This window comes from Eulemur rufifrons, chromosome 1, assembly GCF_041146395.1.
Source record: "Eulemur rufifrons isolate Redbay chromosome 1, OSU_ERuf_1, whole genome shotgun sequence".
In the NCBI taxonomy this organism is placed as follows: domain Eukaryota; kingdom Metazoa; phylum Chordata; class Mammalia; order Primates; family Lemuridae; genus Eulemur; species Eulemur rufifrons.
This window is the reverse complement of record NC_090983.1, coordinates 45,940,557-45,966,551: the sequence shown is the minus strand read 5'-3', so window position 1 is coordinate 45,966,551 and position 25,995 is coordinate 45,940,557. Positions and strand designations below refer to the sequence as shown.

The 25,995-nt window shown below is 34.6% G+C and overlaps 1 protein-coding gene across 1 annotated transcript in view; it reads left to right on the top strand.

Moving 5' to 3' along the window:
* Window positions 1-25,995, top strand: part of DNAJC10 (DnaJ heat shock protein family (Hsp40) member C10) — a 50,806-nt gene that overhangs the window by 6,367 nt on the left and 18,444 nt on the right. Inside the window, exons 4-12 of the mRNA XM_069470001.1 lie at window positions 8,293-8,375; window positions 8,633-8,764; window positions 9,338-9,431; window positions 10,479-10,556; window positions 12,297-12,340; window positions 16,241-16,378; window positions 19,920-20,009; window positions 20,777-20,890; window positions 22,785-22,899. Coding sequence (XP_069326102.1) covers window positions 8,293-8,375; window positions 8,633-8,764; window positions 9,338-9,431; window positions 10,479-10,556; window positions 12,297-12,340; window positions 16,241-16,378; window positions 19,920-20,009; window positions 20,777-20,890; window positions 22,785-22,899 — 888 coding nt within the window. The remainder of the gene's footprint in view (window positions 1-8,292; window positions 8,376-8,632; window positions 8,765-9,337; window positions 9,432-10,478; window positions 10,557-12,296; window positions 12,341-16,240; window positions 16,379-19,919; window positions 20,010-20,776; window positions 20,891-22,784; window positions 22,900-25,995) is intronic.

The following is a 25,995-nucleotide window of genomic DNA, read 5'->3' as shown; positions in this document are numbered from 1 at the left end:
TATAAATAAGGTCTACATATTATTTGCAAAAGTAGAGAACATCCCACATGTGTACAAGTCATTCTGAATAGACTCTACATAATACAAGAATACTTATGAAGACAGCTTGAAAAAGAAGAACTCAAAACATTTCTGCCTTTTCTTACATTTTCCTGTGCTAATAGAAGCTGTTAGCTCTAGTTGTATATATATTAACAAACATGAACTGTAGTAGTGTAGTTTAGGAGCTGAAAATTGCATTTTGAAATATACTCATTCTGTTTTGGGTAGACACTGGATTATGCAGAACATCCCATTGAGCTGTGATAATACAATATTAAAAAATTTTAAACTTATTGTTCAGCAATCAACAGGAAAAGAGCAAATATGTTAGAAGTGCTCTATGAAAACAAAATACAGGCATACATCATTTTATTGCATTTTGCTATACTGCACTTCACAGATAACTGTAGTTTTTTACAAATTGAAGGTTTGTGACAACTTTGCATCAAGCAAGCCTCCCAGTGCCATTTTTCTAACAGCATATGCTCACTTCGTTTCTCTGTCACATTTTGGTAATTCTTCGCAATATTTCAGACTTTTCCATTATTATATCTGTTACGGTCATCAGTGATCTTTGATATTACTATGGTAATTGTTTGGGGGGGGCACCATGAATTCTGCCTATAAGACGGCAAACTTAATTGATAAATGTTGTGTGTGTTCTGGCTGCTCTACCACCTGGCCTTTCCCTATTTCTCTCCCCTTCCTTGGGCCTACCTAGTCCCTGACACACAGTAATATTAAAATTGAGTCAACTAATAACCCTACATAGTCTCTGAATGTTCAAGTGAAAGGAATAATTGCATGTCTCTCACTTTAAATCAAAAGCTAGAAATGATTAAGCTTAGTTTGGAAAGCATGCCAAAAGGTATCTTGTGCCAAATGGCCAAGTTGTCAATGCAAAGGAAAAGTTCTTGAAGGAAATTAAAAGTGCAACTTCAATGAACATACTAAAGATAAGAAAGCAAAATAGCCATGTTGCTGATGTGGAGAAGGCTTGAGTGGTCTGGACAGAAGATCAAAGCAGCCACAACATTCCGCTAAGCCAAAGTCTAATCCAGAGAAAGGTCCTAACGCTGTTCGATTTTATGAAGGCTGAGAAAGGTGAGGAAGCTGCAGAAGAAAAGTTGGAGGCTATCTGAGGTTGGTTCATGAGGGTGAAGGAAATAACCCATCTTCATTACATGAAAGTGCATAGTGAAGCAGCAAATGCTGTTTTAGAAGCTGCGGCAAGTTATCCTGAAGATCTAGCTAAGATCGTTGATAAAGACATCTACACTAAACAACAGATTTTCAATGTAGATGAAATAGCCTTGTATTGGCAGAGGATACTATTTAGGACTTTCGTACCTAGAAAAGAGAGTCAAAGTCAAGCTACAAACCTCAAAGGATAGGCTGACTCTCTTATTAGAGGCCAGTGCTCATTTACCATTCTGAAAATCCTAGAACCCTTAAAAATTATGCTAAATCTACTCTGCCTTTGCTCTATAAATGGAACAACAAAGCCTGGATGACAGCACATCTGTTTTTACAGCCAGGTTTACTAAATATCAGAAGCCCACTGCTGAGACCTCCTACTCAGAAAAAAAGATTATTTTTAAAATATTGCTCATTGACAATGTACCTAGTCACCCAAGAGCTCTAGTAGAGATGTAGAAGGAGATTAATGTTGTTTGCATACTTGCTGACAATATCCATTCTGCAGCCCATGAATGAAGAAGTAATTTTGACTTTCAAGTCTTTAAAAAATACATTTTATAAGACTACAGCTGCCATAGATAGTGATTCCTTGAATAGATCTGGGCAAAATTAAATTGAAAACCTTTTGCAAAGGATTCACCCTTCTAGGTGCCATTAAGGACATTTGTGATTCATTAAAGTCAAAATATCAACATCAACAGGAAGATGCTTGTTCCAACCCTCATGGATGACTTTGAGGGGTTCAAGACTTCAGTGGAAAAAGTAACTGCTGATGTGATAGCAGTAGCAAGAGAACTAGAATTAGAAATGGAACCTGAAGATGGGACTGAATTGCTACTATCTCATGATAAAACTTTAACAGATGAGGAGTTGCTTCTTACAGATGACCAACGATAGTGGTTTCGTGAGATGGAATCTACTCCTGTTGAAGGTACTGTGAACATTGTTGAAATGACAAGAAAGGATTTAGAACAGTACATAAACTTAGTTGATAAAGCATCAGCAGAGTTTGAGAGAGTTGACTTCAGTTTTTTAAGAAGTTCTGTGGGTCAGGTTCTATCAAACAGCATCATATGCTATACGGAAATCTTCCATTAAAGGAAAAGTCAATCAATATGTCCAACTTCATTGTCTTATTTTAAGAAATTGCCACATCCCCACCCCAACTGTCGGCAACCACCCTGATCCATCAACATACAGGCAAGACTTTCCACCAGCAAAAAGATTATGACTTGCTGAAAGGCTGAAATGATCATTAGCATTTTTTAGCAATAAAATATTTTTAAGGTATGTACATTGTCTTTTTAGATGTAATGTTATTGCACAATTCATAGACTACAGTATAGTGTAAACATAAATTTTACGTGCACTGAGAAACCAAAAAATTTGTGCGGCTTTATTGTGATATTTTCTTTATTACTGTGATCTGGAGCTGAACCCACAATACATCCGAGGTATACCTGTACCAAGATAGGAGATATTTTCACAGTAAACAGGGTTTTGTGTCAAGTTAAATGCCATTCAGATTTGTTTTACATCATATTTTTGTTTAAGACTTTTAAACAGTAACACCTTGTCTGAGCTGATAAGATGTTCCCTTTTTCTGTTAAAATATGCATTAATTGTTAAGATTTTTACCTCAGTTTGTACCAGTTGGTGATCTAAACCTGCGGTCCCCAACCCCCAGGCCGCAGACCAGTACTGGTCTGTGGCCTGTTAGGAATGGGGCTGCACAGCAGGACGTGAGTGGTGGGCAAATGAGTGAAGCTTTATCTGTATTCTCAGCTGCTCCCCATCATTTGCTTACTGCCCGAGCTCCACCTCCTGTCCAACCAGCAATGGCATTAGATTCTCACAGGAGCTCAAACCCTGCTGTAAACTGCGCATGCAAGGGATCTAGGTTGCGCTCTCCTAATGAGATTCTAATGGCCTGGTGATCTGAGGCAGAGCTGAGGTGTTGATGCTAGCCCTGGGGAGTGGCTGCAAATACAGATTAGCAGAGAGGTTTGCACAGAGACCATAATAAATCAGTTGCTTGCAGACTCATATCAAAACCCTATCGGTGAGCGGCAAGTGACAATTAAGCTGCATCTGGTGGCAGGGTTTATAGTGGCAAGCGAGTTGATATACTTCAGTTGTACAGCTGCATCTGGTGGCAGGCTTTAAGTCAGAATCCGACACTTATTTTGGTCTGCATGTGGCCTGCCAATTATTTTATTTAGCACGTCCCATCTGCACCTCTTTCCCACACTGCACACTAGTCTCAGTCACAGTTTTGGTAAGCCCATAAGCTAACCCTAGCAAAAATGAGTAAAAACAAACGTCGTAAAAAAACAAGAGCTGCCAAAATAGGGGGGAAGACCCAATGATGAGACAGCAGAAGACTCTTAAAACTGCCAACAAAATGAAAGCTGCATTTAAAAGAAAATACCAAGAGTCCTACTTAAATTACAGGTTCATTGCAACAGGTGATTGACATTCTCCAAACCCACTTTGTATAATATGTGGTGATGGGCTATCCAGCGAAGCCATGAAACCTTCAAAACTGCTTCACCACATGGAGACCAAGCACCCTGCATTAAAAGACAAGCCTTTGGAATTTTTCAAAAGAAAAAGCATGAACACAAAGAACAGAAGCAATTAAAGGCCACCGCTTCATCAAATGTGTCTGCGCTGAGAGCATCATTCTTAATGGCTAACTGCATTGCTAAAGCTAAGAAACCCTTTACTGTTGGTGAGGAGTTGATCCTGGCTACTGCTGAGGACAGTTGCTGTGAACTCTTAGACCTGCAGTTCAAAAGGTGGCATGTGTGTTCCTCTTTTGGCTAGCACCATAACTAGACGAATTAATGGAATAACAGAGGTTATTGAGGCAAGTTGTTAGAGAGGATTAATGAGTCACCATAGTATGCAATCTAGGTTTTCGAGTTTACTGATGTTGACAACAAGGCAACAATGCTTGTTTTTGTGCAGTATATTTTTCAGGAGGATGTGCATGAGGATATGTTACGTGCACTTTTGTTACCAACCAACACTACAGCTGGAGAACTATTCAAGTCTTTGAATGATTACATATCTGGAAAACTGAATTGATCATTTTATGTCAGTATATACACAGACAGAGTGGCTGCCATGACTAGATGGCTTTCTGGTTTCACTGCTTGGATCAAGGAGGTTGCTTCTGAATGTATCTACACACTGTGTCATTTGTAGAGAAATGCTGGCTAGCCAAAAAATGTCACCTGAACTAAACAACGTTTTGCATGATGTAATTGAAATTAACCACATTAAAGTACATCCCTTTAACTCACGTCTGTTTGTGCAGCTCTGTGAGGAGGTGAACACAGAGCACACACATCTTCTCTTACACACACAAGTGAGATGGCTTTCTAAAGGTAGGTTACTGGCCAGAGTTTTCGAGTTATGAGAGCCACTCCAGAGATTTCTTTTAGAAAAGCAGTCACCACTGGCAACACATTTCAGCGACACAGAATGGGTCATAAAACTTGCTTATTTGTGTGACATATTTTACCTGCTCAACAAACTCAATCTTACTTCAGGGAAGAATGACAACTGTGTTCAAGTCAGCAGATAAAATGGCTGCATTCAAAGCCAAACAGGAATTATGGGGGCAATGAGTGAACATTAGGATTTTTGACATGTTTCAAACATTAGCAGACATTTTGAAAGAGACTGAGCCAGGGCCTTCTTTCTCCCAGCTGGTGCATGATCACTTACCTCAGCTTTCAATAGTTTGAGCATTACTTTCCAACCACAAAAGACCCCTGAACTGGGAAGAAATGGATCTGTGACCCATTTGTGAATAAGCCAGGTCAATCTACTTTGTGCGTGCTAGAAGAGGATCAACCAACTGCTTGAGGTCACAAATGATGGTGGCCTCAAAAGTATATTTGGGATTACTTCCAGTCTCCATATGTTCTGGATTAAAGTTAAGGCAGAATATCCTGAGATTGCCACAGAAGCACTGAAAGGCCTGCTTCCATTTCTAACATCCTGTCTTTGTGAAGCAGGGTTTTCTGCAGTGACAGCAACCAACCAAAATGAGATTATGGAGTAGACTGGACATAAGCAACACACTTCAGGTGTTACTGTCTCCCATCATCCCCAAATGGAACTGTCTAGTTGCATGAAAACAAGCTCAGGGCTCCCACTGATTCACCACTGTGGTGAGTTGTATGATTGTTTCATTATATATTATAATGTAATAATAGAAATAAAGTGTACAGGCCGGGCGCGGTGGCTCACGCCTGTAATCCTAGCACTCTGGGAGGCCGAGGTGGGCGGATCGTTTGAGCTCAGGAGTTCGAGACCAGCCTGAGCAAGAGCGAGACCCCATCTCTACTAAAAATAGAAAGAAATTATATGGACAGCTAAAAATATATATATATGAAAAATTAGCCGGGCATGGTGGTGCATGCCTGTAGTCCCAACTACTCGGGAGGCTGAGACAGGAGGATCCTTTGAGCTCAGGAGTTTGAGGTTGCTGTGAGCTAGGCAGATGCCACGGCACTCACTCTAGCCTGGGCAACAGAGTGAGACTCTGTCTCAAAAAAAAAATAAATAAATAAATAAATAAAGTGTACAATAAATGTAACACACTTGAATCACCTCAAATCCACCCCCCCTGCCCACACCCCAGGTCCATGGAAAAATTGTCTTCCATGAAACTGGTCCCTGAAATCGGTCCCTGGTGCCAAAATGGTTGGGTATGCTGATCTAAACCCACATGGCAATTATTTTGGCCCCCTAGATAGAATGGTCTGTTTGTCAGATTTTCTAAATATTACCAAAGAACAGCTGATAAAATCCTTTGCTTGTAATGTACAGATTGACTGTTTTCCCACAGATCTGATCTGTCTTGTAATTGTAAGTAAACATTGAGTCCTGCACATGTTTCTAAGTGACCTGAATTAATTTCACATATTTAGAATAGCACGTATGATTTATATCTTACTATAATTTCTGAAATTTTTATTTAAAAATTACTGATGACTGATTTTGATAAGGAATTACATGGAAACTCTTTTACCTTTTTATCTTGAATGTCAGAACACATGGTTATTATTTTAAATTTTTTTAATTAGTAAAATTTGTTTACTTTTACCAAGTCATTTTAAGATTATAATATATAATGTACTGTTTTGTAGCCATTATATGGTATTCAAATCTATTAGGTTATTAAGTAAGAAATGTCCAGTTTCCATAAGTACTAAATTTGACAGTTGATATCTCTGACATTTGACTTTGACAGCTCTTGTTTTATTTTTATTGAGAAGGTAAGTCCTCAGTCTTTCAGACACATGTTTTGGCTTATGATTATGTTTCAAATTTTTTTTAGAGCAATTTTTGTGAAACCATGGATGAGTCAAAAATTCGTGTTATTTTCTAATATGAGTTCCATCGTGGAACCAATGTGGTGCAGACAGCTCGAAATATCAACAAAGTGTTTGGGAAGTATATGACTGATGAATGCCCAGTACCTCAGTGGTTTGTTCTTGTGATTTTAATCTTAAAAATGAGCCACGTGGGTGACCTGAGACCAAGGTGGTTAATGATGAGCTGAAAGCTGTAGTAGAAGTGAATCCATCTAATAAACACATGAATTAGTAGCAAGGTTTGACATTACTATTCCAATAATATTAGACCATTTGAAACAAATTGGCAAGGTAAAGAAGCTGGATAGATGGGTTCTGCATGAATTAAACGAGCATCACAAGAGAAATCATCTCCAAGCTTGCCTTTCTTTGCTGTCATGACATAAAGGCAAACCATTTCTACACCATATTGTTACATGTGATGAAAAATGGATTCATTTTGATAATCACAGGTGTTCAGCACAATGGTTGGATAAAGATGAATTGCGGAAACAGTCCAAAACTGAATGTTCATCAAAAAAAAGCTAATGGTGTCTGTTTGGTGTTCCAGCGCTTGTGTTATCCACTACAGCTTCATGAAATCCCATCAGTTGATTACAGGGGATGTCCACTGCAACCAGTTGGACAAAATGAAGAGGATGCTTGCAATTAAGCAGGCAAGATTTGTAAATAGAGACACGCCAATCCTCTTGCAAGACAAGACTCGACCACAAGTTGCACTAATAATGCTGCTCAAACAACAGAAGCTGAACTTGGAAACTCTCTGTCACCCACCGTATTCACCAGACCTTGCACCAACTACCACTTCTTCCAGGCTTCAGACTACTTCTTGCAAGGAAAAATATTCAGTTCTCTACAAGCTTTGGAAAACACCTTTCACGATTTCATCAACACTCGCTCTCCAGGCTTCTTTGCTGCTGGCACAAACAAGCTACCGTTAAGGAGGCAAAACTGTCGATAGTTTAGGCACATACTTTGATTAATTGTACTGCTTCTTGTTTGAGATATAATAAACTACACTTTTGATTTGAAATTGGACATTTCATATTTAATGATCTAACATTATTTTAGCAACTATGTATTAATGTTTTGAACTTTTAAAAACCTTGATCGTATACTTTTCATGCAACATGATTTTCCAAATTAAGATCATACTTAGGGCTAAGATTAAATTGAATCCTGATATTGCATAGGTCTCTTATTTGATTCTTTCAGAATTTGAAGTAGCTGTCAGAATTGACTGACCATATTATTTAACCCATGCTGCAGAAAATAGGAGAACTTAAATCTCAGTCACTCTCACTATTCTTTATTTCTCTCATTCACACAAACTCTTACATGAGGTTTGGCTGTTGTTTTCTTGTGCCATCTCTTTTATAGCTTCATGGCTATATTTATCTTGCAGTTTAAGACTGCTGCTTATTCAAGTATGTGATTAGGAGAGTTAAAAAATTATTGTGGGTTTGACATTTGAAATATGTTTTCTTTTTATAGGAAAAAAATGTACAGAAAGTGACAAAAAGCAGTATAAAAGATTTGGACTCCCTGTGGTGTTTTTTTCCATTCTGCTCGCAACAAAAAAATTTTTTTAACTAAAATATACTTGAACCTTTAGTAAATAATTCTAAGTTGTTTCCATTTTATGTACTTTCAGATGCTGCTGTTAATTCTGGAGAACTGTGGTTTATAAACTTTTACTCTCCAGGCTGTTCACACTGCCATGATTTAGCTCCCACAGTACGTATTTTTCACATGCTGATTAGTGTTTTATTTCTGATTGATCTGCTATTTTTGCATTTTTCTTTTTTTATGTGTTGGAATTTTTTCTATTAATAGTAATTAGAGCTATTGGAAATAATTATCAAATACTTTCAAATATCTATGGTTTTGTTTGATAAAAATTTTCTCCTTTAAAATGTATAGCTTAAAGTGTGGTCAAGGCAAGAAAAATGAGCTTATCAGAGAAATACTTATGTATTCGTTTTCTCTCACAGTGGAGAGACTTTGCTAAAGAAGTGGATGGATTACTTCGAATTGGAGCTGTCAACTGTGGTGATGATAGAATGCTTTGCCGAATGAAAGGAGTCAACAGCTATCCCAGCCTCTTCATTTTTAGGTCTGGAATGGTAAGGGATAAAGTTAGCACTTTTTTAAATTTGCGAAACCTTATAAAAAGTGACATGCTAGAGAAAACACAGTATGTGAACTTGTAGAATGTTTTGATTTGAAGTCATATTTTAGGTGCCATCTAACTAAGCTCAAGTAATAATGAACATTTTGGATTATTTTATGAATATTTTTAGATGCCATTACTTTGACTTTGCTGTATTTCAAAATTAAATATTTGCCAGTTTCAGTTTCTGTCTTAAGGAACATAATTTATTCAATATTCATATTGTATTTTGTAGTGTACAAAGTATTTTACAGGTATTGTGTCATTGACTATAAAGCTCTGACATTTTCCCTCCATTTCCAGTGATGAAACTGAAACTTAAACTCTTATAAATCATATTATTAAAATATCTTCCATAGACTGTGTACCATCAAAATTATCAAGGTATCATTTGAAAATACACTACTGTTGAGAAACAGAACTTTATTGCATTATTCAAAATAGTATAAAATCAAACGTATTTGATATTTGGTGAGACTTAAAAAGAAAAAGTAAAAGATATTTCTCTTTTTATAAAAATCAATAGGCTACAGTGAAATATCATGGAGACAGATCAAAGGAGAGTTTAGTGAATTTTGCAATGCAGCACGTTAAAAGTACAGTGACAGAACTATGGACAGGTAATTTGATTTTCTTAATTTTCAAGGATACTTTGAAATTGGTATTGTAAGTTTTTTAATGGCAATATTAACATTTTGGTCATAATATTGAAATTTTAAAGTATCTTTTCCATTCTTCTTAAAATGGAATTGTGTGATTTACTCTGATATCTGCTGAAAAGTATTTAACAAACTAGTTATTTTTGTACAGAAACTAAAATAATTAAGATATGGGAAATGTATATGAGGTGGGGCTAGGTAAAAAGACATCTTTCGTAGTGCAACTGTTTAGTAATACAAGCATTTTACTGCTTTCCTAAGTATACTATATTAGGCAGTAAATTCATGCCTATTCAGTTTAATTTCAAAGTTTAAAAACTCTTTTATTCTTAGGATTTTAATTGAATAAGTGATTTTAGGCAGGTTATTTACTCTGAACTGTCCATGAAATGATAGTATTTGTGACTAAAGGAATGTTCGTTTCATTCATTGAATACCAATTATGTGTCAGAAACTGTTAAAGACTAGGGCTACAGTAGTAAAATGTGAGGAAGACACTAGTAAACAATTAAAATGCAATGTAGTAACGATTACAATAGAGGTAAACTTAGGAAAGCGTAAAATATACAAAACAACCAAGTTGAGAAAATTTTTCATGAAAGAGCTCATACCCTATCTGTCATGAAAACAAATTGGGAACCTTAAGAGAGCGCTGTGTATTTGGGGAACTGACAATACTTAATGAATCTGACAAAAAGATGGATAATTGGATCAGGTGTTATGGGGAGAAATATAGCTAGCTGAATGGGTAAACAAAGCTCAGATCACAAGGGACCTTACTTGCCAATATGCGTTTTTTTCTTAGTGAAATAATGAATTTAGGTTTTATGTGATAAAAAAATTGGAGCATCATTGAAAACATTTGACATAGGAAAATTTTTAGAAAGATAACTGGTAATTCTCAGAGTGAATTGGAAGAAGGTAACATTAGAAAGAGAAAATCATTTAGAAGGCTGTTTCCATTATCATGGAATAAGTTATTAAAAATCTGCTTTATTTTCTTTTAAGGAAATTTTGTTAATGCCATACAAACTGCTTTTGCTGCTGGTATTGGCTGGCTGATCACTTTTTGTTCCAAAGGAGGAGGTAATTTTATTATTTTGTTACGATGAAGAGACCATAACATCTAAATTTTAGGTGACAGTTTTATGTATGCTACTATAATTGATGATTAAGTACTTGAAACAACAATTTATACTCAAGATTACTATTTTTACTTAATGAATATTTATCTTTTTCATTATTTTACATATGAGACTATCAAATGATTCATTTTTTAATGTATCCTTATGTTTTTATGTTTAGTGGATGAGTTTTTCAGTTTATATAAAGTCACGATAAATTGTACTTTCAGGTAGCCACAGATGTATTTGGCAGTTTGCAAAAATAATTAGTTGTTTACAGCTATCAACCCTCCCGAAATAATTTTTGGAAATATGGACTTTGCTTCACACTTATATTTATCAAAAATTTATACATTTGCCTCATAAAATTATGTATTTGAAGGTGACAGTTTGCCATTATCTAGGAACCTTTCCTTCAATAATTTAAGTAAAAAATTTGGTGCCTTACATACCAAACCATAAACTGTAAACTGTATTCAAAAACTAAGATTGGTTAAAATTTGGTCCCAGTATAATGAAATGTCCTGATTTATTAATATATTTTCATATGTTTAATCCCAACGTGGGTCTTTTCCCCACACTTCATCTTTCAGCGTTTATGCTGCTATGTTAAGATGATGTTGCCTTCTAGGGGCCGGGCACGGTGGGTCATGCCTGTAATCCTAGCACTGGGAGGCCGAGGCGAGAGGATCATTTGATATCAGGCATTTGAGACCAGCCTGAGCAAGAACGAGACCCCCGTCTCTACTGAAAATAGAAAGAAATTAGCTGAACAACTAAAAATATATAGAAAAAATTAGCCGGGCATGGTGACACATGCCTGTAGTCCCAGTTACTTGGGAGGCTGAGGCAGAAGGATCGCTTGAACACAGGAGTTTGAGGTTGCTGTGAGCTAGGCTGATGCCACGGCACTCTAGCCAGGGCAACGGAGTGAGACTCTGTCTCAAAAAAAAAAAAAAAAAAAAAGATGATATTGCCTTCTAAGTAAAATCAACCAGTCACCCCATCCTATAAGGCCTATGTTGGGAATATACTGCCTTGCAGCAAAAATCAGCCTTAATCTTCGTCTGTCACCAAGGGGTTTTGTCTCATTTTGGCTTAATGCCCAGATTTCTGTTCATCCACATATGACTTTTTAAACTCTTTGACATTCTTTTATTTTTCACCTCAGGTAAATTGCTTTTATACATTTTTATAGGTTCTATGATGCTGTAGCTCCCTTTCTTCTAAATCTTACTGTATTCTAGTGTTCATACTTATGGAACTTTCATAAAAATAGTGAAGATGTTTTCAGATTTTATTGTATTTTTAGGATCTTTTACATACCTTTATCAAATAGGCCCTTTATATTTTATTTCTCCCAAATTATGAGATCTCTTGCATAAAGGGGATTGTTCATAGGAGGAGAGATTTGAGAGTAAGATCCTAAAAAGATGCTTGAGATAAAATGACTGTTATTCTCTGTAGCTAGAAATCCTGAGAAATTAAAGAGGAGAGAATGAAAGAAAGAGAGTGTGTGCGTGCGCGTGCGCTCGTGTGTGTGTGTGTGTGTGTGTGTGTATAGAAAATTTTCAGTATTTGTCAGCAGAGCCCAATTAATTGCCTTAGAATGAACACGGTAATGTGGGAGAAAGGCAAATGAAAGTATTTTCAGTAGGCTTAATAACGCTAAACTGCCTCATAAAGGTTTTTTTCTCCCCAGATTGTTTGACTTCACAGACACGACTCAGGCTCAGTGGCATGTTGGTAAGCATCAATCATTTTGTAAAACTATATCACCATGTAAAGAAACACATTTAGAAATTTATTCCAAATATTTTCTTTCATAGTTTCTTGAACACTTAACTCACTTATTTGTAATCCTTTTTATTTTCTGAGAAATGTGTTTGTAGCTGTAAGTTTCTTTCTAAATATTAATAATTAGCTATGTTCAGTAAATTTGGATATGTGGTGCTTTCATTGTCATTCACTTGTAAGTATTCTATAATACTTTCTCTTAATACTTGGCTCTCATCATGTTATGGTTGGGGAATATAGTCTGTATGATCTTGATTGTTTAACACTATTGAAGCTCCCTTTGTGACCTGGCAGTTTGTTAGTTGTGAAAATTGTGAGTTCTATCATGTAAGCTCAAAAATAATATATCTTCTATGTAGGTTAGGTATAAATTTTATATCTGTCAGATCAAATTTATTAATCATATTATTCCAGTCTGCATCATTTATTTTTGGATTACTTGATCTATAGGAGAGGGGCATACTAAAACTTCTATCTCTACAAATTTTGATTTATCTGTTTCTTCTTTTCTTTCTGTCAGTTATTCCATATATTTTGATGTTATGTTATTGGTGGCAATATGTTCACGATCGTTATTTTTTTTTTGGTGCCTTTCTGCATTATGAATTTTTTTACATGAGTTTTGTTTTATTTGATGTTAAAATCATTTAGTACACTTTTGTTAATTCTCTTCCCTTATTTCACCCCATGGCCTAGGCCATTGGTTTTTCAGGACTACACAGTAGACTCAAGTGAGGAGCTTTTAAAATGATTAAAAAAACTCAAACCAGGTCTCCCCCAGATCAAATAAAATCAGAATATTTGAGGGTGAAGTCTGAGGATCAGCTTTTTTTTTTTTTTAAATCTTTGGCAGTCAGAGCAATTGCCCTGTATTTTTCCTTTCCAGTAAAGTCTTTGTATGTCTTTAACATCAAGGATATCCTCCTGGCCTTGTAAATGTGTTGGAAAATCAACTCTCTTTTTCTCTTTTTTGGAAACATATATAATCGGTGTTATTTCTTCCTCAATTTTTTTTTTTTTTTTTTGGTAAAATTCATCAGGGAGCCATCTGGGCCTGGAGTTTTCTTTAAATCCATATGTAAAGATTTTTCTCCAATCTCCTTTTACATACATTAGATTATTCAGATTTTCTACTTCTGTTTGGTAAATTCTGTTTTTCTGAGATTTTGTGCTTTCAACTAAATTTCTAAATGTATAAAGTTGTACATAATGTCCTATGATTTGTTTTTAATGTCTGTAAGATCTGCAGTGATACTCTTTTTTACTTTCTGATGATTTTTTTTTTTTTTGGTGTGTATACCATCTCTACTTTTTTCTTGATCAGTCTCAAGAGAGTTTATCAAGCTTTACAAGTCTTTTCAAAGTCACAACATTTAGCCTTGTTGATTTTTTTTTTTCTATTGTACTTTTGATTTCTATTTCATTGATTTGCTGCGTACTTTATTTCCTTCCTTCTTTTTAGGGTTTAATTTGCTGTTCTTTTTCTAAATTGTTGAGATGGATGATTGGGTCATTGATCTTCAGGCTTTCCTTTCTAATATATGAATTTAGACTGTAAATCAGTGACTACAGCTTTAGCTACATCCTATATTTTGATAGGTAATATTTTCATTATGAATCAGTTCAAAATGTTTTTTGATCTTCCATTTTTATTTTTTCTTTGAATCACAGATTATTTAGTTTCCAAACATAGATGGGATTTTTTTTATGGCTGGCTTAATTCTACCTTAAGTAGTGAACACAGTTTCCATTTTTTGAGAGTTGTTGAACCTTGCTTCACGGCCCAACATATGGTAAATTTTTATAAATGTTTCATGTGCACTTGAAAAAGTGAATTCTGTAGTTCACAGGTACATCTACTATTAATATCAAATCAATTGGGTCTAATTTGTTAGTTACGTTAATCAAATCTTCTAGATCTTTATAATTTTATGGTCTGTCTTACCTGTTCTGTCAATAACTGAGAGAAGTATTTTAATATCTTCCACTGTTGTAGATTTTCCTTTAGTTTTGTCAATATTTTGAGCCTTTGTTATTAGATGGATACTAATTTAGAATTGTCACATCTTCTTGGTGATTTGAATCTCAAACCTGATGAAATAACCTTTATGTCCTGTAGTTCCTCTTGCCTTCAAGTCTATCTCAGCTGATATTAGTATGGCTATACCTGCTTTCTTTTGGTTAATGTTGGCATGATATGTCTTTTCCATTCTTACCTGTCAACCTTACTATATCCTTATACTTAAAGTGTATTGTCCTGCAGTCAGCACATAGTTAGGTTTCATGTTTTACCTAGTTGTTATTCTTGGTCTTAATCCCTTTATACTTAATATTATTCTCAATATATTTGGCTTTTTCCCTTCCTTTAGATTAATGGAGTGGTTTTTTGTTTTTGTTTTTTTAAGTTCCATTTCCACTATCTGCTAGCTCTTTCTTTACCCATTCTTTTACTGTTGTTTTGGTGGATACCCTAGAGATTACAACATCAATGCCTGACATTCATTTCCTAGACAAGGAAAGAGCCCTAGAACACAAATTCTTTTACTACCTCTTCAACTTTGCTGTCATATATTTTAATCCTATATCTTTTTCTTTTTTCTTTACTTTTTTTGGGTTATATCTTACATGGAATAAAATAAGTACATCTTAAGTGTACAGCTTGATTGGTATATATGCATGCTCCCATTAAAACCACCTAGATCAAGATCTATTCTTTCTGCTTTTAATTGTCTTTGATTTTTTTGAAGTTTTGTTATGCATAAGTGTGAATTTCTTATTTATTGTGCTTGAGATTTATTGGACTTCTTGAATCTACAGGTTAATATCTTTTATTGGTTGTGGAAACTTCTCAACTGTTATTTCAATTACTGTTTCTGTCCCATTCTCCCTCCCTCTCTCTTTCTCTCTCTCTCTCTCTCATCTTTCTGAGATCCCAGTTGAAGTATGTTGGACCTCTGTTTGTTTACCAGCTTGTCCAGTCCAAAAAAATTTTTCAGTAACTTGAGGTTCTGAAAAATACACTTTTCATAATAGGATTTTGGAACTCATTAAAGGAGCTCAGCCATAATAGCTGAAAACTGGGAAGGTACTAATTTAAATGCACATTGTAGACTCACACACAGAGAATGTCTGATAAACTATGTAATAATTATTGAAAGGGTAGTCATAAAGGAAAGTCTTAAACAATAGTCAGTTTGATTTTTTTTAGCCTGAAAGAGATTATTCAACAGCTTGCTTTCTATAAAAAATTATAAATGGGCCGGGCGCCGTGGCTCACGCCCGTAATCCTAGCACTCTGGGAGGCTGAGGCGGGCGGATTGTTTGAGCTCAAGAGTTCGAGACCAGCATGAGCAAGAGCAAGACCCTGTCTCTACTAAAAATAGAAAGAAATTATATGGACAACTAAAAAAAAAAAAAAAATATATATATATATATATATATATATATATAAAAAATTAGCTGGGCATGGTGGCACATGCCTATAGTCCCCGCTACTCGAGAGGCTGAGGCAGAAGGATTGCTTGAGCCCAGGAGTTTGAGGTTGCTGTGAGCTAGGCTGAGGCCATGGCACTCTAGCCCGGGCAACAGAGTGAGACTCTGTCTCAAAAAAAAAAAAAAAATTATAAATGTAGTTTTTTGTAAATTTGTAAAAAGAATTGTAAAAAATAGGTCTTTAATATCAGGGAAAAAGTTAACTCAATATCTCAAGTTAATGAGTGCTATTGAGTGCTATTAACAAAAAATTTTAATTTTATAGAAAAATTGTGTTTTTAGCTAAGTAGAGGATAAATTCTTTTAATTTTTTTTCCATTTACAGCATAGCCTATTTTTTGTTTCTTTCTATTTTAGGATGGTCTTGTTAATGTAGGATGGATGGATTGTGCTACCCAGGACAACCTTTGTAAAAGTTTGGATATTACAACAAGTGCCACTGCTTATTTTCCTCCTGGAGCCACTTTAAATAACAAAGAGAAAAGCAGTATTTTGGTATGAATCATTTTAATGTAATTTCTTTACATAAAAGGTACACATACATTCAAAAGTAGTACATTTTTTAAGCATGGAACAAGGAAATTAGTCGGTTTATATTTTCTGATTCTGGAACATTTTATTTAGAACAAATATTTAGTTTCTGGAATTCTGTGTAATACATACATCAGTTTGTAAAGTCTGTTATAAGAATTATTTTTAAACTGGCATTTATAGTACATTTAAAACCTATACTTTTACGTTACATTTAAAATTGTATTACATTGAAAACCATTACACCCCAAAGGTATGGAATACATTCTTAGGTTAAATGAAAGAACATTTATACCATACCGTGAGTTTTTATTGTTTTCTATTTAATTGTATATTTTCTAATGTTAAAAATATAGATCCGTGGTAGTTTGGATTGGGGCCCAGGTACCTATTTTTTTAAAGCACGCTGTGGAATGCTGATGTAAATTTAGTTTGGAGATCTACTCATGTTTACTCCCTAAGTTTATAATAAGGAAACTTAGACTTAAGCTAGTTGTCAAGGAGTTGAGAATACATACTGGGATATCAGATAGGTCCCTAGGGAATCCCAAAAGAAAATGAAGGAGTCTGATAAAAATAAACCTCCTTTGGTTTTCTTTTCTGTATTTTAATTCTGCTTTTTTGGATGTACATAAAGGTAACACACTCATTTCAGAAATTCATATATGGTACAGAATTGTATAAAGAATGATACAAAATTCTTTCAAAACAGTAGACAGCCACTGTCAAATCTTGGTAAATATTCTTCCAGATCTCTACTTACAAATAGGTGCAATTTTGACTTTGTGCTGACAATTCTCTAGTATATATCTGTGGCTCAGACCTCTGTCCTCCACTTCAGACACACACACACACACACACACACACACACGCACGCACGCATATACCATTGTCTGTTAAATATCTCCCCTGGGATGTTAGTTAGTATTTCAAATTTAAATGCCTATAACTATATTCCTAATATTCCCATAAGAATCTGCTTCACCCAGTTTTCCCCATCTCAATTGATGAAAACTCTGTCCTTTATTATTCAGGCCAAATGCTCTGGAGTCATTCTTGATTCCTCTTTTTCTCATACCTTATAACCAGTTCTTCAGGAAAATCCATGGCTCTATCTTTAAAATGTTTGCTTACATGTAAAATAGATGGATGGATATGGATATGTAATTTTTCATAAATGGGATTATATAGTAGATTCTATCTTATAGTTTCTTCACTTAGTGTATCAGGAAAATTTTTGTCAATGACTATATTAACGTATATATATTAAAAATACATCTTATTTATATACTTATAAATATTATATATGTATACATTATCCTTTTAGTAATTAACAGTCCCTTAGTAATCCACTGACTAAATGTGACATACTTAGTTTAATCTGTCCTTTCTTGATATTTATTTTTACTTTTTCATGATTAAAAACAATGTTGTAATGAGCATGTATGTTTATATTTGTGTACTTCCTCGGTTATCTGTTTAGAATGGAATAACTGTGGCAATTTTAAATTTAATCCTTATTGCCATATTGCCCTCCAGAAAAGCTGTATTAGTTTACACTGTGCCATCAGTTCCCAAGGATTGCCTACACCCTGGCCATCACTTAAAATAGCCTCTTGCCTTCAGTATTATAATCTCTGGGCTTTATGATAATAAATTGCAAGGTCAGATGCTATCTTAGAAAACAGAAATGAGTGACAGTGGAAATGTAATAACAGAGAGTGGTGAATTAAACACTCCTTGTCCCTCCTAAAAGCATTCAAGTTTTAAAAATGTAAAACGCTATACCAGTTAAATACATCTGAAAGGTAAAATTCAGAGGCTAGACAAGATAATATCCTTTGTAGGTATAATTAGCAAATTCTACTGTAAGACAAACAGGTTTATAATGAAGTTCTTGTAGATTAATCACCTACACATTTATATAAGCTGTTATAGGAGTATTTTTAGTAGAATCTTCATAACGAATGTGACTAAAGTGAATAAGCTGTAGAACTGAGGCACTAAAGATTTCTATTTGGGCATTTTAAGCTCTTTGGTAGCAGGAATTATTTTATATAGGTCTTTAGGAATGTTTATTCAACAAATTTTTAAAATACAAAAAATAAGTGTTAAGAAACTTAGAAAAAAACTGACTGTTCTATTTTTATGTTATACCCATTGTTTTTATCCATATGTTCGTTCTGACATCTAGTACTATTAAACTCTGGATTCCGTGATAGTTCTTATAAGTTTTTAATGGAGTTTTAGATCTTACAAGTTATATTTGAATTGTTAAACATAGATAGTTCATAATCAAAGATACATATTAAACTCTGTTTTGTCAACCCTCATACATTTTTCTTGATGTAAGCATTGCTGCATTCTTTATAATAAACAGCTGCTTCATTGAGAATTAGACCAGCAGGGCAGGTTCTGTGAAAAAATATGCAGAGGATAAAGCATAAACAGGATTAAGGAGATTTTTGGAAGAGCCTTTTTTTAGTTGTGTTTTAAACTTTTTTTTTTTTTTTTTTTTTTTTTTATTTATTTATTTTTTTTTTTTGAGACAGAGTCTCACTCTGTTGCCCAGGCTAGAGTGAGTGCCGTGGCGTCAGCCTAGCTCACAGCAACCTCAAACTCCTGAGCTCAAGCGATCCTTCTGTCTCAGCCTCCCGAGTAGCTGGGACTACAGGCATGCACCACCACGCCCGGCTAATTTTTTTCTATATATATTTTTAGCTGTCCATATAATTTCTTTCTATTTTTAGTAGAGATGGGGTCTCGCTCTTGCTCAGGCTGGTCTCGAACTCCTGAGCTCAAACGATCCGCCCACCTCGGCCTCCCAGAGTGCTAGGATTACAGGCGTGAGCCACCGCGCCCGGCCAGTTGTGTTTTAAATAAGAACTGGATCTAAAATATGTTTAAGATTTTTGTCAGTTTTTTTTACTCTAACAACTCCTAATTATTTTAGTTTTTGGATATTTTGAAAACCTCTAAAATGAGCAACAGTATCCATTCCAATTTTCCAGTTACAAGTTCTTATCTTGATTACTCGGTTGGAGTATAAAGTGTCTCAGATCATCAGATATTCTAGTGTTATAAAAATTTTTAAATGAATGGGTAAAGAACATTGGCATTCTGTAAAACATGATTAGCATTAAAATTAAACTGAACATGTTAGTTTTTCCTGATGATTTAGAGGTCACTCCAGGTTATTGTAAGATTTCCATAGAATATACAGCATAGTTAATAGGAAATTCCAGTTAATGAAACACCTAATAATGGAATTTATTGTACATCACTATTTTTAAGAAATAGCCAGTTATATAATATTAATAAATGCCAAAATATGATATATATAATTTTTTTTTTTGGAAAAAAGACATTTGGAATCATTTGAAAAACTGTTTAACTTCTATAATTATTTTCTTAAAAGTACTACTTTGGAAACTGAATAAAAACAGACACCAAATATAAATGAATGTTTATTCAAAAAGATTACAATATAATTTTCTTATTCTAGTTTCTTAATTCATTGGATGCTAAAGAAATATATTTGGAAATAATACAAAATCTTCCAGATTTTGAACTACTTTCCGGAAACACACTAGAGGTAATGTTTTTATAAATAATAATAAATAGTAGTAAGTGTTGGTAATATTTCATATCTTAACATTTTAAAAGCATTTGTTTTATTCATCTCTAGAGAGAATTGAAAGTAGCAGTTTCAAGGGATTACATATTATTCAGTTCTAGGTTAAATTCTAATTGGAGTTCTGGTGTTGATAATTTAGAGTGGATCTGTAGTTTTGGAAAACCTACCCAGTCCTGAATGTGGGCTTCAAAAGGAACATCAGAAAAGGCAAGATTCTAATCACAAAGCAACTCTGGATTTGATTTGGAACTGTTCTTGCTTACAGAACCATTTATATTGTTCACTGAGAATTAAAAAGCATTCAGTTTGTGAATAGAATGCTTAGAAATATTCAGTTTGTGGTAGAATCATTATTCTGTTCACTCATTGACCACAGAACTTTCTAAGTCTGTATCCCTACCAAATCTTTAGTTAAACCTAAAAAAGCTGACTTTCCCGCACCCCAACATTTTAGCTATGTGTTGTTAAAACCATATTGTTTTGCATAGTCATCTACTTTAAGATTTTATAATTTAGTGACTTGCCCTCCTGTAATAATATATGATTGATTTACATAACATTATTCTATGTAAAATCCAAAGTAAGAGAATGAATAGGTATAAATTTTAGATAATATTTTGAAATAATGGGTAGGATAGCTAAAATAACTTCAGGTCAAAGAAATAAAGATTAGAACCCTTAGAATTTCCTGTCAGTGACATTTCTTTTTCTTTATCATGTTTAAGGATCGTTTGGCTCATCATCGGTGGCTGTTATTTTTTCAGTTTGGAAAAAATGACAATTCAAATGATCTTGAGTTGAAAAAACTGAGAAATCTACTTAAAAATGATCATATTCAAGTAAGAGAAATCTACTCTGCCTACCCTTCTGCTGGTGTACTTTCTTATTAATCTAATACATGTAATGAAATTTTAAATAACATAAAAATGTTTGTTTGAAATTCCGGGTTAAGAAGCCCATAAGTGTTTTTGGTCTTGGTTTATGTTTTCTTTTTCTTTTCTTCTATAAGAAATTGATATGAAATCTGAAAGTGGTTAATTTTCATTTCTTTTGGCATTTAATAAATCTATATCATAAATTTTTCGGGAATGCATACTATAGAATATTATCTTTCCCTTTTTAAAATTCTTATTTCTTTATATAAGTAATTTTTTCTCATTATAAATAAGCACAAAAATTTAAATAATTATGTAAAAAGTCACCTATATGCTCAGCATTGTCGATAACCCTGGTAAGATTTACTGAATAACCTTTTAAACATTTTGAAAGTGCTTGTATGTGTTTATGGGCATATGTATGTGTGTACATATGCATACATGTTGTAATGACCATTGTAATAAGGATACACATATAAATTTATATGTATACTTTTTAATCAAAATGGATTTACTATTAATATGTACTTTTTTTTTAACTTTTGGTTTGTTTGGTTTTTGGTTTTTTTGGTCTTTTTTTTTTTTTTTTGTGAGGCAAGATACTGCTCTGTCGCTTGGGCTAAAGTGCAGTGGTGTCATAATGGTTCATAGCAACTTCGAACTCCTAGACTCAAGCAATTCTCCTGCCTCAGCCTCCCAAGTAGCTGAGGCTCCAAGCGCATGCCACCACACCTGGATAATTTTTCTATTTTTTTGTAGAGACAGCAGAGTCTTGCTTTTACTCAGGCTGGTCTCGAACTCAAGGCCTCAAGGAGGCCTCCCACCTCAGCCTCCCAAACGTTTTTTAAACTTTTTTCTTCAACAATATCAAACTTCTTCACAGGCCTGTAAAAATATATATATGTACATATATATGAAATCTATATATCTGTATATAACCTCATCATTCCTTAAAGGCTAAGTAGTATTTTACTATATGGTTACACCACAATTGTTTAACAAATCCTCGCTTACGGACTAGTTAGGTCATTTCCATTATTTTTTATATCAAATGATGTAGAACCTATCCAGTTATTTCCTTAGTATGAGGAATTTTTGACTTAAGGTTATATATTTTGAAATGTTTTTATTCTCATTACTAATGTCCTCCAGAAAGTTTATATCAATTTATAATCTTATTGACAGATGTGAATGACCGTTTCTCGACACTTATGCCAACCATGGTATTATCATTCTTTATAATCTTTATTATTCTGATAGGTGAAAAGTAATGTGTTAACAAAATGTGCTTTCATTTATTTGCTTTCTAGTGATTGGAGAAAGATTTTTTCATGTATTAATAAGTCATAATTCTTTTCTGGTTTGTCATCTCTTTATATCCCTAGCCCATTTTCTTTTTTCTGATAGGGTATTTGTCCATCTTGTTGTTTCCTAATGAATCTTCTGTCTTAAATGCTGCAAATTTTTTTTCTTTTTTTACCACATGCTGTTCTCTTTCACACTGTATGAGAACATCAGCCTTTTTCTTATTTCTGCTTCTGATGTCTTACTTAGAAAGCTATCTCTCTTCTACCCCAAGATTATATAAACGTTCTGTACATTTTTAGAAGGGTAGGTTTCTTAAATAACTTCATATTTTCTTAGGAATTTTCTGTCAGGTTTTTGAACTCTCTAGGAAGCATTTTTCTTTAAATGTAAATAAATTATTTCTATCTCTTATTTTCATAGCCCATTATTTTCTGTTTAAAAACTATCATTACAGCAGTGTTATTTTTGGATTGCCTTTATGAATATTTAAAAATTGAACATGTAAGAGTGTATGTTTTTTATTACATTTAACCTTCTCTTTCTACTTTAGGTTGGCAGGTTTGACTGTTCCTCTGCACCAGACATCTGTAGTAATCTCTATGTTTTTCAGCCAAGTCTAGCAGTATTTAAAGGACAGGGAACAAAAGAATATGAAATTCATCATGGTAAGTATAGAAAAAAATGATACAAATTAATCTTCATTTTTAAATAGAAATTTTCTAATTGTATTTTTTTAACCTTGTTTTGTACAGCCATGCTTATTGTAAATAACTTTGCTCTTAGTAAATATGAGGAAGGATATTTTGAATTACACATAGTCATTTTATTCTCTTTACTCTTCTTTTTACAATAAATATCTCTTTTCCATTCAATATTTTGATCAGTGTTTCTGGTGATAGGTCAGGCTAGTGAAGAGTTTAAGTCCTGCTTGTTGGCCAAAGTAAACAACACCTGCAGTTAACATGACAGTGTGCCACATGTAGCATCTCAGCCATTATAGGCAATTTCCAGATATTCTTTTGGATTTTTCCACCACTGAACTTTCAAACTTCTCCATTAAGTGTCTCGTTCTCTCTCTTGCATTTATAATTACATTTCTCCATTTCAGCTTATTTGGTCTTGTTCTCTCTCTTGCATTTATAATTACATTTCTCCATTTCAGCTTATGTGAGACTTTATCTCTGCATTCATGTAAATACAGTTCCAATTCCAAGAGTTTGGGATACATCAGAGTCCCTGTCCTGAAAGGGGTCAAATGTAACAAAAGAGACACATAAACTACCAACTATAATACAGTTAAGTGAATAACAGATACTGATGAAATGCCTGTTAGGTGACAAACACTGCTTTAGGTCTTAGGGATACAAAGTTGTAAACAAATACTCTCAAGTTTAAAATACAGTTTATTAGGGACAGGAGGAGGGAGATACATAAGAAAATGTGAAAAATATTTCAATGGCCATTATGTATAAATTATAGCAGGATCAAATAAATATATCTGCATAGTATAGGTCAGGAGATAACATTTGAATTGAGGATAAAATGCTCAATTTCCCATAGCAAATATAGGGGTAAAGGAAGTGAGGCCTCTAAGCTGGAGGAACTGTGTGAGCAAAGGCTTGGCAAGATAAACCTAACTACTGTTTATTAAGTACTTTATATAAGTCAGACATTTTGCTAAGAGCCTTGCATACATGATCCATTTTTATCTTCACAACAACCTAGTGAAGGACAAAATCGAGACTCAGAAAGGTTCAGTAACTTGCCTGCCCTGTGACAATCAACTAGAAACTGGTCAAGGTAGATTTTGAATCCAAATGTGTCTGACTCCAAAACTTAGGTTTATGACCACTAAACTATCCCATGTCCTAAAAATGCTAGAAGTGACCAAGTTTTAATAATGCAGTTATATTCTTTTTTACCTCTGACATATTTCTCAGATTCCTCCTCTTCCCTATGCTTGCTGCCTTGTTTCAGGCCCATCACCTCCTTCATCTATCATACTACTGTCCTCCTAGAGGATTACTTGTCTCCTAGCCTTTCCTATATACAATTGATTGCTTATTTTGTTTGCAGAGTTATTATCCATTCTTGTGTCACTTTTCTGCCTTGACTCTCCTGATTTCTTATAGAATAAACTTCAGCTTCCTTAGCATAGTAGCTATGACTGTTTTGCTCAATGCTCTATCTCTAGCACCTATTAATAGAATGGTGCCTGGCGCATAGTAGGATCTCAGTAAATGTTTGTTAAATGAATGGGGTACATTCACAATCTGCCTCTGCCAAGTTTTCCAGCCTTATCTCCCATCTCTTCCCCCCAAACAATCTTAGCTCCATCTACTTTTGGATCCTTGAAAATGCCATGTGTCTTCACAGATGATTTTTTTTTACTACATTATAATCATGCCTCCCTGCCCCTCAAAATATTTAGCAAACCCCAAATCACCCTTCAAAATTTAAAGCAGTTTCTCCCTTGGGAGATACACTGTGAATCCCCAAGCACTTCCTTGTATGTGCTCTTACTGCTTCATAACGTCTTACATTTTTTCTTTGGATTTAAGTTGATATCGAGCATTATATACACCAGGTACAGTACTGTGGAATAGGAAAAACTGCGAATTATACTTAATCTCTACCTCAAAGACTATTATGGACAAGTAGGGAAAACAGACAAGGAAATGGGCAAATTAAAAAAAAACAAGTTTGAAGTGGGGAATATTAGTTGTCTATTACTGAGTAGTAAATTACCCCAATACTTAGTGGCTTCAAACAGCAAACATTTATTAATTCACAGTTTTTAGTGATCAGGAATCTGAGAACAGCTTAGCTGGGTGGTTCTGGACTCAGGTTTTCTCATGAGGTTGCAGTCAAAGTAGGCAGGTGCTGTGGTTATCTGAAGGCTAGACTATAGCTATAGGATCTGGTTCCAGGCTGACTCATGGAATAGTCAGGAGGCCTAGGTTCCTCACTGGTTGTTGGCAGAGGCCTCAGTTCCTTACCATGTGGACCTCCCTGCAGGGCTGTTCACAATATGGTAGCTGGCTTCTCCCAGAACAAGTAATCTGAGAAACAGAGAGACCAAGACTGAAGCAACATGTCTTTTATAACCTGATCTCAGACAAGACAAACTATCATTTTCCCATATTCTATTGGTCACATGCACCAACCCTGGTACAACACAATGTTAGAAGTTCATGAGGCAGGGGTCTTTGGGAGCTATCTTGGAAATTGGCTACCACAAGTGATGAGGATGGGTTGCATTTAGGAAGAAACTTAAGAGAAACAATCTTCTGGGCTTAAAGAGAGCAGTCTATATGCTGAGATCTGAAGTATAAGTAAAGATTACCCCAATGAAGAGGTGGTAAACACATACCAAGCACCAGAATCAACAAATGTTTCTTAGACTCTGACTTAAGAGAGAGAGCCTCATTGATCTTAGACAAGCAAGAATTTCAGGATAGCTGGAATGTTGAGTGTTGGGAAAGGAATGAGACTTGAAGCTGGAGAGGGCAAGAGGGGTCCAAATTATGTGTCGAATCTGCCAGTTGAAGGAATTTGGACTTTTTTACCTGAGGGCAAAGCAGAGACATTCAGGGATGTAAGCAAAGGTATGATTTAGCTAGTTTTACATTTTTGAAACGTGACTGGCTACCTAGAATGGATGGAAGCAAGAATGGAGGAAGGGGGAACAGGCAGAAGCCTGATAAAGTCATTTATTAAGAGGAGATGGCTGTCTTAATGATATGATGGTAATGTGGATG